The sequence below is a fragment of the Pseudonaja textilis genome, chromosome 6 (genome assembly GCF_049901715.1).
Source record: "Pseudonaja textilis isolate UNSWEBS1 chromosome 6, rPseTex1.2, whole genome shotgun sequence".
NCBI lineage: Eukaryota > Metazoa > Chordata > Lepidosauria > Squamata > Elapidae > Pseudonaja > Pseudonaja textilis.
The window spans coordinates 24,464,310-24,477,940 of NC_141995.1; the positions used below are offsets into that span (position 1 = coordinate 24,464,310).

At 36.2% G+C, this 13,631-nt stretch overlaps 1 protein-coding gene across 3 annotated transcripts in view; it reads left to right on the forward strand.

The window, feature by feature from the left end:
• Nucleotides 1-13,631, forward strand: part of SLC10A7 (solute carrier family 10 member 7) — a 142,321-nt gene that overhangs the window by 91,572 nt on the left and 37,118 nt on the right. For 2 of the 3 annotated variants that reach the window (XR_015744100.1, XM_026698123.2), the window contains exons 6-7: nt 2,630-2,665; nt 13,218-13,301. Coding sequence is in view for 2 of the 3 variants with exons in the window: in XM_026698123.2 (XP_026553908.1) it covers nt 2,630-2,665; nt 13,218-13,301 (120 nt within the window). In the remaining variant the exon portion in view is untranslated. The remainder of the gene's footprint in view (nt 1-2,629; nt 2,666-13,217; nt 13,302-13,631) is intronic. The other variant, XM_087936079.1, reaches the window with a different exon arrangement.

A 13,631-nucleotide genomic window follows, 5' to 3' on the forward strand; every position in this document is an offset into this window, starting at 1 on the left:
CTATTCTAATTTTCGACTGGTATCATCTGACCCCCAACAAAATATGCACATTCATTTAGCCTCTTCTACCTCTCTCTGTCTTTTCATGTAGTCGTGATATTACACCATAAAAATGGGTTGCAAAGAAAAAGTAAAATAGTTTTTACTCAAACAGTGCATATTTTAGAATATATTTATTTATACTTTCAACGAAATCTGTGCAACAAATTATTTTTCCAAAATTTTCATATTTTATCCCATGCACTTTTTAAATTACAGTTTTAACTTACAGTTAAATTTCATTTCTCTTTAAAAAAAATAAATGTGAAAAAGTGGACACTATTGTGTAGACCACAAGAACTTGAAGTTGGGCAATTGAAAAGGAAGCCCTATTCACTAGTGGAAGTGTGTTTGCTCAAGTTTGGGTTCCACTCTACTCTTCTGAGAAAGACTGTGCCTTCAAAGGAATCAGTCTTGTTTCCAGTTCATTATAAGATGTTACGATTAGGGAAATTAAAAATAAGAATCAATATGATCTAGAGATTGGAAATGCAGATTGAAATGGAAAGGCATTAAATTCATTATCACTTGATATAATCAAACTTTAGAAATTGTAGGGATAAAAGAGGAGGAAGGAAAACTTTTTTCCCATTGCTTCGAGATCCTTGGAGAAAGCAAAAGACAAAAAAAGTAGTATTCAAACAAATAAGGATGCTTACATACAGGAGTTGTGTTGAAAAGGAAGAACATGGGAATTTAATGATTTCAGACTTATATAGCTGTAATTAATCATTTCAAAAGTATGTAAAATTCAATATGGTAAGTACCTAGTGCTAGTCAGATGCTCGCCATTCATAAGCCAGAGCATTAGAAAGTGCATTTCTTCTTGAGAAATTGGGGAAAATATTGTATTTTAAACTATTAATAAATAAGAATTTAAATTCAAGGTAACTGCAGTCTTCCTTCTTGAGGAATTAAAGTTTTTATAGATCCTCAACTTAAGACATTTTAGCTTCATTTACAATCAAGAGTCTTGGGGTTGTATAAAAAAATAGCGGTTTTGTTTGTTTTAAGCGTATAGTTCATCCTGCCTCAAAACCCCGTTGTGTCTGTCTATTTTTTATAAAATTTTATTTCACATTTCTAACAAGAACCCTCTGAATGGAAAAGTATAAAAGTTCTCTTTATGAAAGGATGGACTAAAAATAGCAAACCAAGGTAAATCAGGAAAGAGTTGTTCGAGGTGGAATTCAAATGTAAATCAAAAGCTATGGATCACTTTAGAATAAAATAAAACTTTATTTTTAAAATTATAGCATAAATTATTGCACATTAGCATATTTATATTTAGAAAACTATATTTTATAACTGTTTAGGGAAAGTAGCCTTGAAGGGAAGAGCTGCTTATAGTACTGAATTAATATTCATTGAGTAACAAACTGCTTTTGTTAATTCATTATTAAGTACTGAGTGGGCAAAGAGAGAATTGACATTTGCTGATGTAAAGATGATGTTTGGCATGTTATCTCCCAGTCCTAAAATCTTGAGGCTTAAAATCTTGTCTTATGCCCAGTGATCAGCCTTAAACCTCTTTGCTGTCACTGAAGAAAACAAATCTTTTTCCTTCCTTTGCCTCAGGGATGCGGAGAGCTGAAGTGGTCCTGTGTGACTAAATTAGATGAAAGACTTGCCTTCCCACCATGGAGACACAGAGTCTAATCAAGTGAAATGAGTTCTGAGATACCAGCTCACTTCCTAGGGGATATCAGTTTACATTACAAAATCACACGACACCTAATTCATCACAGTTGATGCAGACTTTACTCAGGAGAGAGCCATAGTTCAGACAATAAGATAGTAAGCCACCTGTCCCTTTATGGTAGCGCCTGTTTATTAAGCATGGAAGGTTCTACAACTTGCATATTTATGGAGTGCATCTAAGAAGCAAAGAGATGTCTATGTTAGAAGTTGAAAAATTAATCTTGAAGACATAACTAACTTGCAGTTACTATAGATCATTCACAATTCCTTAATCTGTGTAGGAGTCTGAAATGTCCTTGCTCACAAAGATGTTAAATATAATAATGATGTTAAATATAATATACTATATAAACTTATATAACATCTATATAAAATGTTAAATATAATATACTATGTAAACTTGGTAAAAACTGGTATAATAAATTGATCTCTTCAAAAATACTGGAAGTATGGTATCTAACATTACAGGTCATAACTGGTTAAAAATTCTTGGGGTTGTAATCTCAACATTCCTGCAGGGTTTAACATTGGGGGACCTCTGCTGTATCTCAAATGATCCTGTTCTGTCATAGAATGACCTTATAAAAGTAAATGTCTAGATGTGGTGGGATTAAAAAAAAAATTACTACCAGTTCTGTGAGTGTGGCTTGGTGGGCGTGGCAGAGGAAGGAGACTGTAAAATCTCCAGTCAGAGGTGGTGTTTGCTGGTTCTCTGAACTACTCAAAATTTCTGCTACCGGTTCTCCAGAACTAGTCAGAACCTGCTGAATACCACCTCTGGTCTAGATACTTTGGAGGAGGTTTCCTGAGGTTTTCTGCATTGACATTTAATGTGGCAAAGAACAACATCTATTTATAACCAAATATGTTTTTTTTTAATTTCTTCCAGGGCATTGTTATAACTCCTTTGCTCCTACTGCTTTTTGTAAGTATCTTAATGTTGATTCTAGTTGAGATATTGTATTGCTGTTACTATTGCTCTATACTGTTCTATTGTAAATGAGTTGTTGCAGATTATTTTAAATGATGGAAGGATTTTGCATTTTTTCACTTTCTTTCTAAAGATGCATTGTAATTTCACCAAAACATTGCCAATGAACAATACATGTATTTTGTCTTACAGATTTGTTAGTGTAAGATATACTAACAACATGTTTTTAAGGCAGTAAAAATAAAAATGTCTCAAACATTGCTCATGACTACGTCATCTGAGTTAATAGTCTGTATGACTGATTTATAGATAGCACAGGAGCATGCAATTTAGTTTGGGCTAATGGACATCTTATAGTCTAAGGGAATACCATGAGTTTTTTCATAGAATGGTGATTAAGGGAAGGGAGAAGCTTCATAATTCACAAAAGAGCTTCTGTAACAGGCATTGCTACAGTAATTACAGAAGGCAGATTGATGTGGTTGCTTCCTTCTGTACTTTATAGCTTTCCTGTCCATCCCACCCAATTTCAATCGCTTTAGCTCAGGGGTGTCAAATTGGTGGCCCATGGGCCAGATGCGTCACTTGTAGGCCACGCCTATCCCAGCTCTGTGAAAAAAGATTGCAATATGTCACATGACAGCAACTTGACACCACTAATTTGACATCTGTGATTTAGCTTATATACATTTTGGCTAAGGGATGGTGCATCCTTCCAAATAAAACAATTATCCTATGTCTATCTACCATTTTTGTTTTCTAGAAATTCCTTTGGGGTAGTGTTCTTGAAAATAAACATAATGTAAAAAGTATAATATTTCAGCTTGCTAGTCTTTTTTTTCACTAATAAAATGGTGTTTTCCAAGGGCACGTTGGAGCTTATCCCTGGACCGAAAAGCTGGTCAAGAAAATTATCCCAGTTCTGTAGTACGAATTCCAGTTAAGATCTAAAAACTCCTACAAAAAAGTTACCTCCGTATCCTTGGGCAAAATGTCCTCAATGAGGTGTCTTGTCTGCCAACTCACTTAGCTTTGGGCTAAAACCACATTTCTGGTTGGGGAGAGTAAGACTGGTGAAGACTGATGATCTGTATCTTTGCTGTTGTCACTGCTTAAACACAAGGGAAGAGGGAAGGGGGAAAATACAATATGGACCTTTGCAAGTGCAAATGAAGGTTGGCTCCAAATATTGGAATAGCAGAGAATCTGAATAGCAGAGAATTCCTCTGACAATCCTAAAGAGAAGAATGACTTTATCCATGTCAACCGAATCTTGTAAGTTAAATGAGAGATTTTGTCCCTATTCAGGCTTATTGTCCAAAATGTTGGGCTATAAGCCTTCAGAGCAAGATTGGTTTTGTTCTTTTTCTTTAGTGAGACTAAAAGTTTTATTTTATGTTCTTTGAAAGTTATTCATTGTGATTCCGAAAGAGAGATCTTACAGGAATGCTTAATAATATATTTAATTTTCCTGGAAGAAGTGTTTAAACTTTGCCAGAGTAACTTGCTCATTTCCTATTTAGTTTTTTTTATTATTATTAAAAAGCTTATAATGAAGCCTAAAGTTCAAGGTGATATTGCAGAGTTAAGCTAAAACTTGTTCCCTATCAAAACCCTCACAGCCTCCAGGCACCGGGTTAAGACAGTTATGGAATTGATTAATTAATTCACGAAGGCCAGAGATGTATAATTGGCTATCATCAACATACTGATGGACTTGGTGCGTGGTGATCAGGGAGTTCACTCAACTGCTTCATGTATATGTTGAATAGGAGAGGGAAGACTACCAAACCCTGCAGCTTCTCATATAGTATATATACAGTACCAGAATGTAAGTATGCAGATAGTCCTCAACTTATAAATGACTATAGTTAGAAACAGAATTGTTAAGTAAATCACCGCAATTGTTAAGTGAATCAGACAGTCATTAAGCAAATCTGGCTTCCTCCATGGACTTTGTCAAAAGCTGGCTTGAAAGGTTGTGAATGGCAATCACATGACTCCAAGATACTACAATCATCATAAATACATGCCTGTTGTCAAGTACCCAAATTTTGATCTATTGACCATTGGGATGTTACAACAGTCCTAAGTATGGAACTGGGCAAAAGTCACTTTTTCAGAATCGTTGTAACTTAAAAACAGTCATTAAGCAAATAGTTTTAAGTCAAGAACTACCTGTATGCTTCTTGATCCCTTGTACTGGATTCTTACTACTGGTGGAAATGATTAAACAAAACTGACAACTCATGGCATCCAAGGAGTTCACCCACTGCTTCATGTGTATGTTGAATAGGAAAGGGGAGAGCACCAAACTCTACATGGTTTCTAGTTAAACAGAATCATACAACATTTTAAAAATGGTTTCTGAATGTGATTATTTTAATGAGAAATTAGAATCCTTACTATAGTGACATAAGAAAATACCTTGTTAGGAATGTAAGTCACCTAACAGTTGGGTTGGAAATATATAAACCAGGATAGACATTTTAATACTGTCTCTTTAAGGGAATGCTAAAAATTGTAATTGGGTGTCGTTCCTCAAACGGCCATAAGATGGAGCCAGTAACCTGGTTTCCCATAGAGTGTTGCTAGTTGGTCGATGTTCTGATGTTCGCTGTTTTTGGTTCCTGCATTTTCCCTATTGACTGTTGCTGATCGTCGTTATTCTTGGATTGATGTGAGTCTATTACTGAACTGTTTTTGATACTGGACTTTGTTATTGGATTATCCCTGGACTGAAAACTGACTGCTATAACCGTGTATGACTTGGACTGTTTGTTGGACTTTGCTTAACCGTTTACTGGAAGTAAAACCTACATTTTACTGTACAGTGTAGTTGTGTGCTGTGTGTGTGTTATTCAACATTACTCTCACTACGTCTCCCTGTGTGCACTCATTCTCCTAACAGGGAATTACCTCAACACTGGTTATGGACCCAGTCCATACCAGGCTCAGATAACTGAGAGTTAGTGTGAATGCACAGTACCGTATACAGACAGCTGTTTACTGTTTAATTGTGGTTTACTGTCCTGGTAAAGATGGCAGAAGACCTGTCAACAAGTCTATCATTGATAACCCTGTTGGACGGAACAAACTATGTTTCCTGGTCTATGAAGTGCAGTCTACGTCTGCATAGAGAAGGGTTATGGAGTGCAGTTCCGGATCCACCAGATGTAAATGCTTGGGATCCAGATGATGAGGATGATGCCAAGAAGCTTGCTGACTTTAAACAGAACAACGAACGAGCTCTTTGTATAATTGGATTAACACTGAGTGACCAGCAGCTAGTCCATATTCGTGGAGAAGAGTCTGCTGCTAGGTGTTGGGAGAATTTGAAGAGGATTTATGTTCATGACAGTGTAGGTGCACACATACATCTTACACGTAAACTGTTTAGAGCATGTCTTCTGAAAGGTGGAGATATGTTAGCTCATTTGAACTTCATGAAAAGAATTTTTCAAGAGCTAGATGAAAAAGAACTTATATTTTCAGAGCTGCATCAAGTTTACATCATTCTTTCCTCGTTGGATGAGAGTTATGATGATTACGTATCTTCACTAGAAGTTCTGACCAGAGATGAACTGACATTGACTGACATAACTGGAAGGTTGTAAGAAGAAGCAAGAAGATGGCTGGATAGGGACCAACTAAGAAAGGAACAACCACAAGAAGAGGATTTGTGTTCAACTGCCTATACTGTTAGGAAATGTTTTTCTTGTGGGGCTAGGGAACATATAGCTAAATTCTGTAAGAAGAGAAAACAACAAAATACTGGTAATCACCAGAAGGCCAAGAAGAATGTTAATTTAGCTATGTCTAGCAATTCAACTGTAAATCATGATTTGTGGGTTGTTGATAGTGGAACATCACAGTGCATTACTAGAAATAGAGAGGTTTGTAACGATGTCCACTAGTAAGCAACGTGTATCATTGGAAAATGGATGGAAGATGAAAATATCTGGTGAAGGTACTGCATATTGTTCATGTGTAAATGAGCATTTATCTATGTTATATGTACCTAAACTGAAATTTAATTTGTTATCAGTAAGGGCTTTAGTTAGTATTGGTTATGTAGTAACCTTTAGGGGAGATAACTGTATAATAGAGAAAGAGGGTAAAAGTGTTACTGCTACTTTAGAGAATGATTTATATGTGATACATGATGACCAGTTGCAAATGGCTAACTTGGTTTATAACAATGTTAAGCCTCATGACGAAAGTATACATTCACTACATAGACGTCTGGGGCACATTAATTTCAAAATGCTTAAACAAACTGTCAAATTGTCAGAGAGAGTAAAATTAAAACCCTGTAGTAAGTACTTAAACTGTAATGCCTGTAAACAGGAGAAAAGCAAGGTTACTCCAGCAAACAGACTTAATGGGTTTAAGACCAAAGAACCTTTAGAGGTTGTGTTTGCTGACATAATTGGTCCTAAGAAACCCAGTTTGGGAGGTGCCTGCTATGTTTTGAGTATAATGGACCATTACTCACGGTATGGTTTCTGCTATCTCATGAAAAACAAAACAGAAACATTCCAACATTTCTTTAATTGGCTAAGGTTTGCAGAGAGAAAAATGAAACAAAGGGTAATTACTTTAGTTACTGATAATGGGGCTGAGTTTATTAACAATAGATTCCAAATTATATTAAAATGGGCTGGTGTCAAGCATAAACATTCTGCACCTTACAGACCACAACATAACTCGTTTGTAGAACGAAGAGGGCAAACGTTACAAGCCATGGCTCGCACTATATTATCTGATTCAGGTTTGCCAGAAACACTGTGGGGTGAGTCCGTAATGTGTAGCAACCATGTGTTGAACAATGTAGTGAACACAACAACTGGTGAATTGCCATTCACTCATTGGCCTGGCAGAAAACCAAAGTTATCTACACGCATTTGGAGCTCCAGCATGGGTGCATATTCCCTTACAAGTAAGACTGAAAGGGCAACATAGAGCTAGGAAATTATTTTTCGTAGGTTACGAGGCCAACCATAGATCGTTTAGATCCAGGCCCAACTAACGTTTACTGTAGCGCTAGTGCTAAATTTCTTGAGCATGTTGGGTGGAATAAACTGGAACAGGAATACAAAAATGATGTTGTAATTGACACCCAAGTAGTCCCTAAAGATGAAAAAAATTAAACCATCAATAACCATTAAAGAGGAAGAACAGGCACAGGAGGAGGTAGGAGAACAGGAACAGGTGGAACAGGAGAGTCCACCAGTAAGCCCTGTATTACCTAGACCAGTGGTGGCTAACCTTTTCAGCTTGGTGTGTCGAAAATCAGGAAAAAGTGTAGCCTTCCTCCGGTCATGTGTCACTTCAAGAAATATCAATAATTTGGTAATATTTGCAGCCCTAATAAAGAAAGAGTTATATTTTTAATATATTTATTATATTTATTAGTTCAAAAAGCTAAAAGTTTTGGAGATTTTTTTTTGGAAGGTTTGCATGGTGCTCTGTGAGGATGGTGAGAAGCAAGAACTGCATGAGCTGCTATGGAGGCAATTAAAGCTTAGAGGAGCTGGAGAGGGGCTGAATGCTGCAGACTAGACATCCAAGCGTTTTACAGTGGGAAAGAAGAAGGGAGAGCCACAAAGACAGAAATGCAGATTTTAGTATTAATTGTACTTACAGGACAGCCACCCAATGCTGCTTATCGTGAGCACCGTGTCTGGTTGTTGTGGTGCAGTCCTCCTGCGATGTTTATGATGGACTGGGCTGGGGTGATCACACAGGGCTGTGAAACTCGTGTCCCTGGTCTCAGGGCTGCAGGTGCAGGATGTGGGGATCGGAAGGCCACCTTACAGGGCTGTGAACCTCATGGATCTCCTTTCCTCCTGTAGCGTTCCTGAGGTAATGAAACTGACAAACCTCAGTTTATGGCGTTTAAAACTGGTTGCTGCAAAGATCTTGCGGCAGCGGTGACACCATGCCTCCACGCAACAAGTTGGGAGCAGGGATTTGAGCAGAACACAGGCAGCCTCTAAATGGGCAGGTTTTTCCCACATCAACAGGCGTGTCAGTCAAAGTGCCTCGGCGTGTCACAAGTGACACGCGTGTCATAGGTTAGCCATCACTGACCTAGACATTCAACCCGAGTAACACGAGCACCTGATAGATATCAGGCTATTGTTGTATGCCAAGTGAATACAGTTCCTGGTAACTATAATGAACTGAAACTGTATTCTGCTAAGGATCAGGCTGTTTGGCAGGAAGCAATGGATAAGGAACTGAAATCCTTACAAAGGGCAATTATTAGGAAAGGTGTTGATTGGATGGAGGTCTATTCGATAGAAACATTTAAGTTTATCAACAATGGAGGCTGAATTCTCATGTTTGTCTCTATTATGTACAGATTTAGTTTGTTATAAGCAACTTTGATTGAGTGGGAATTGATGTAACAGATTCTATTGTTGTTTATGAAGATAACCAATCAGCAATACAGATGGCTTCCAATCTCGCTGTTAAGACAAGATCAAAACACACATATCTAAGACATTTAAATGTGAGAAAATGTGTGCAAAGTAAAATGATTAAACTGGAGTACTGCATGTCAGAAAATAACATCGCAGATCATTTTACAAAAGCTCAAGGCTCTGTAAAGCATAAGGCTTGCTGTGAGGATTATGGTCTTAGAATGTAAGGTTGTATATATTGTCCTACCCAAAGGGGAGAATGTTAGGAATGTAAGTCACCTAACAGTTGGGTTGGAAATATATAAACCAGGATAAACATTTTAATACTGTCTCTTTAAGGGAATGCTAAAAATTGTAATTTGGTGTGATTCCTCAAACGGCCATAAGATGGAGCCAGAAACCTGGTTTCCCAGGGAGTGTTGCTAGTTGTTAGTTGGTCTATGTTCTGATGTTTGCTGGTTTTGGTTCCTGCATTTTCCCTATTGACTGTTGCTGATCGTCGTTATTCTTGGATTGATGTGAGTCTATTGCTGAACTGTTTTTGATACTGGACTTTGTTATTGGCTTATCCCTGGACTGAAAACTGACTGCTATAACCGTGTATGACTTGGACTGTTTGTTGGACTTTGCTTAACCGTTTACTGGAAGTAAAACCTACATTTTACTATACAGTGTAGCTGTGTGCTGTGTGTGTGTTATTCAACATTACTCTCACTACGTCTCCCTGTGTGCACTCATTCTCCTAACAGGGAATTATCTCAACATACCTGGGCCTGAGCCATCCAACATTTTGAAACTGCAAGAAATATAGAAAGAATATTTTCATATCAAATCTAAAATATTTGATACATAGAATACAATCAGCTATATAGCATGTCTCTTTCTTCTTTTCCTCTTTTAAAAATAAATAAATATCACAGTAGCAAAATATGCACTTTCCTTCCATTAACGTGTCACTGTTACATTTCCTTATCGTGCCTTTGAGAAAGGATTGCTTCAGGATATCGGTGTGGTGGAGAAATAGTCTAACGGTTATGATGCTTGTGTCAATTTTCTTTGAATGTTCTAGAATGGCAGTACATATGAGGCACCAGTGGGAAATTAAATGAGTCATACCTATGTGCAGTGGCATGGGTTTTTTTTTAACAACATAAATAATTAAATGCTGTTGTGTTCCAAATTTGACCAAAAGTGTTCACAAGAGGACAGTTTTAGAAATCTTATTTAATTCCATCAAGCTTTTTGGTTTGTAGCTACACTACAGTATACTGGAACTTCAAGTGCACAACCATGTACATAGACAAAAATATGTCTGCACAGAGATAAAACAATACACAAATAGCAGTAATTTTAAAAAAAAAAAGCAATTAAAACTGTTACGTTTGAGGAGCTTTTCAGTGTTAGTGCTGTTTGAATTTTTTTTAAAAACCAAGTAATCAAAATATAAACCTCAAAAGAGCTGCTATTGTGAACTGTGTTGTGGTTTGCTATTCTTTGTAATGTAACCCAATCCTAGTAAATGAAAGCTCCTGCTTCTTTAACTTCATTTCTTGATATACTTCATTTGGACAGTATTAATGCAAATAATATAGCATTGTACACTATTCATAGAATGAAAAGTTAGTTGTATTTCTAAAAAGCATGTGTTTTTTTGAGTGGAGAGAAAAATGCATTTTTACAGTTTTATATTTTTATGGCTTGATGCTTTATTGTTGTTATGAGGTGCCTTGAGATGTGTTTTAAGATGGTCTGCCACACAAAATCTTTTAAATAAAGGCAACAAAGAAACTTATTTTTAACATTGCTAGTATTGAGTGTGGTGCTAAATTTCTGAAATGTCCGAGATAAAACCACTGCAATCTTCCCAGCTACTGTTTTTAGTTTTACAACTTTACATATGATAAAACATAGGAAGAAGCCACTGATATTGAAAATGGACATGTTGTACAGTATTATCTTTTCTCCAAGCCACTACTGTTTTTTTAATCTAGTGGTTAAGGCAACAGGCAAGAAAAAAGGAGATTGTGAGTTCTAATTAGATATGAAAATCATGTGAGTGAGAATATCATTGCTCAGATATTTGTTACTCTGTCAAAAATGAAAGAAGTTGGTCTGAAAAGGATGGAAATATGGAATGGAAGTTGATTTCTATCATATTATTCTTTTCACTCTGTTTATAATTCATTTATAATTACAAAATAATAATAATTAGTAAACAAATTCACTAATTATTTTAGTTGTCCTTAAATCTAATGATACTGTCTTAGAAAGGAATATAAACTAGAAAAGTGAGTTTCTTGATACAGATTGATTGATTGACTGATTTAGCTGAAAAATGTGGCTTTATATATTACATTATCATTGCACTTTGCTCACGTAAGCTCTGGACTTGCTTGTTAACTATGTTGTTGGATCATTGCAAGTTCTGATTCAATGTTTTTCTGGCTCAGTTTTCTACTTTATCTGAAATAAAAATTGAGAATTTTTTTTTCTCTACAAGATTGTAATTGTAGATACCATATTCTGCTTTTGTATTAACTTCAGTCTTGCTACACATGCCTGCAAACTCTTAAATAGAAGCAAGGTTTCTTTGGCCTCTGTTGGAACCAAAGTAGGCTAGGACAGGATTTTGGGTAAAATCAATAAAACCAATCTTTTTTTAAAAAAAAAATCTATTTCCAGTCAGTTTAATTATCTTTGACTATTCTGTATCAATGAGCATTGAATTCTTAATCCCAGCTCCCAGTTCTGAGCCCAAGTTAACCATTTGTTCCTCTTTTCAGAGTCACATGCATACACAGATCATGTGATTGTAACTTTAGTTTCCTGCTGGCTTCCCCATTTACTTTGCTTGTAGGAAGCCAGTGGGAAATGTCAGAAATCACAATCATGTTACCTGGCTCATTGCAACACTGTGATTGCAAGTCAGGCATCAAGTGTCAAATTGCAGTCACATGATCTTGGAAATGCTGTGTCATAAAGGCCCAAGTGTGAAATAAATCCAATCTATGTATTTTGCATTTGTTTTTCTGAGTCTAAATAAATCCATGCTGCCTCCTTGTATAAAAAGGCATAGTCAAAAATGGCTTGGCTTATAGTGGTTCTAAATGACTGTTCTCAGCATTTTAAGGCAAGTAGAAGGGAGCTGATTGAGGGTTGACTTCAAACTGGCTTGTGAGGGATTGTGAGGTGGAAATGGAATGAAAACTCTGTTATATGGAAGACCTCTGGAGATATAAGCTCTGGTAGAATGTAAATGTGGAATTTACATAACAGATATAAGCTCTGGTGGTACATCTTGATTTTTCCTCTAAGCCTCAACTTAACAGCACTTGAATATTGGCTTTAATTCTAAGATTTGTTTCTACCAGATCCTGAGGAAACATAATATAAGGCAGCCTTTCCTGACCTTTGTTCTCCAGTTGTATTTAGTTATGACTCCCAGTTTCACCAGCAAGTCAGTGATGATACTGTATGAACACGATGCAAAACTGTACAGCGTAGTACATCTGTAAGGTGTTAAGAGTTATTGGTTCTGGATATTGACCCAAGAGTAGTTGTTACTGATTGATTTATATAGTATGGCAGAATGACTGACTAATCATTAATCCTTTGGTAGAGGATTAAGTCAGTATTGAGCTTTAAGACCTTCCTGAGGATAATGGATATTGCTTGCATTACCTTGATGGATATGTTTATATATATATATATATACAGTAACAAATTCAATGTATGTAATATATTCCTGGAATTTTCCCATTTTTTATGTGATGCCACAGGAGTATATAAACCTACTGGTCTAAACAGATTTCGATTTTTAATTCCAAAAGGTTGGTAGCTTTTTCAAAGGACAGGAGCCAGAATTTCAAGAGCTTGAGAAACTTTTAGCATTTTCATTCCAGATCTTCTTCTCCTGAGAATATCAACATCTAATGTAATTTCTCTGTTCTTACAAAACTTCAGCTATTTAAACAGAGACACACACAGCCCACATAAATTTTGGAATGCTGCAGGGGCTATACAGAGATTTTGCACTGTAGATCTAAACAAATTCATAGTTAAGTCCATTGTAATTAAAATCCTATATTAATGTTGTACTTCATTTTGTCTTGTAGCTTGGATCCTCCTCTTCTGTGCCTTTTTCATCTATATTCTCACAGCTGTTCATGACTGTTGTAGTTCCACTCATAATTGGACAGGTAGGTTCATTTCTGGGGTTGTAAAAGAAAACTTTTTTTCACTTAAGAAGATAAGTTTTAAAATTTTAAAAATAAAATTTTAATAACAGAGGTGTTGAGAATGAGCACCTGCTCTTTCCTCAAAACTTAGCTTTTTAGCATCAAAATAAATATTATGTACCTAAAGGTGGGACAAAGTTGTCATCTGATTCAGAAACAGTCATGCTAGTGAAAATGAGGACAGCATCTCTAAGGCACTTCACTTGCTAGAGCTGAAAAGCGAACCAGTAAAAATAGTTCTGCAAACCTTATGTGCTTAAGTGTAAGACTGTGTCCCAAAATTAGTTCTGT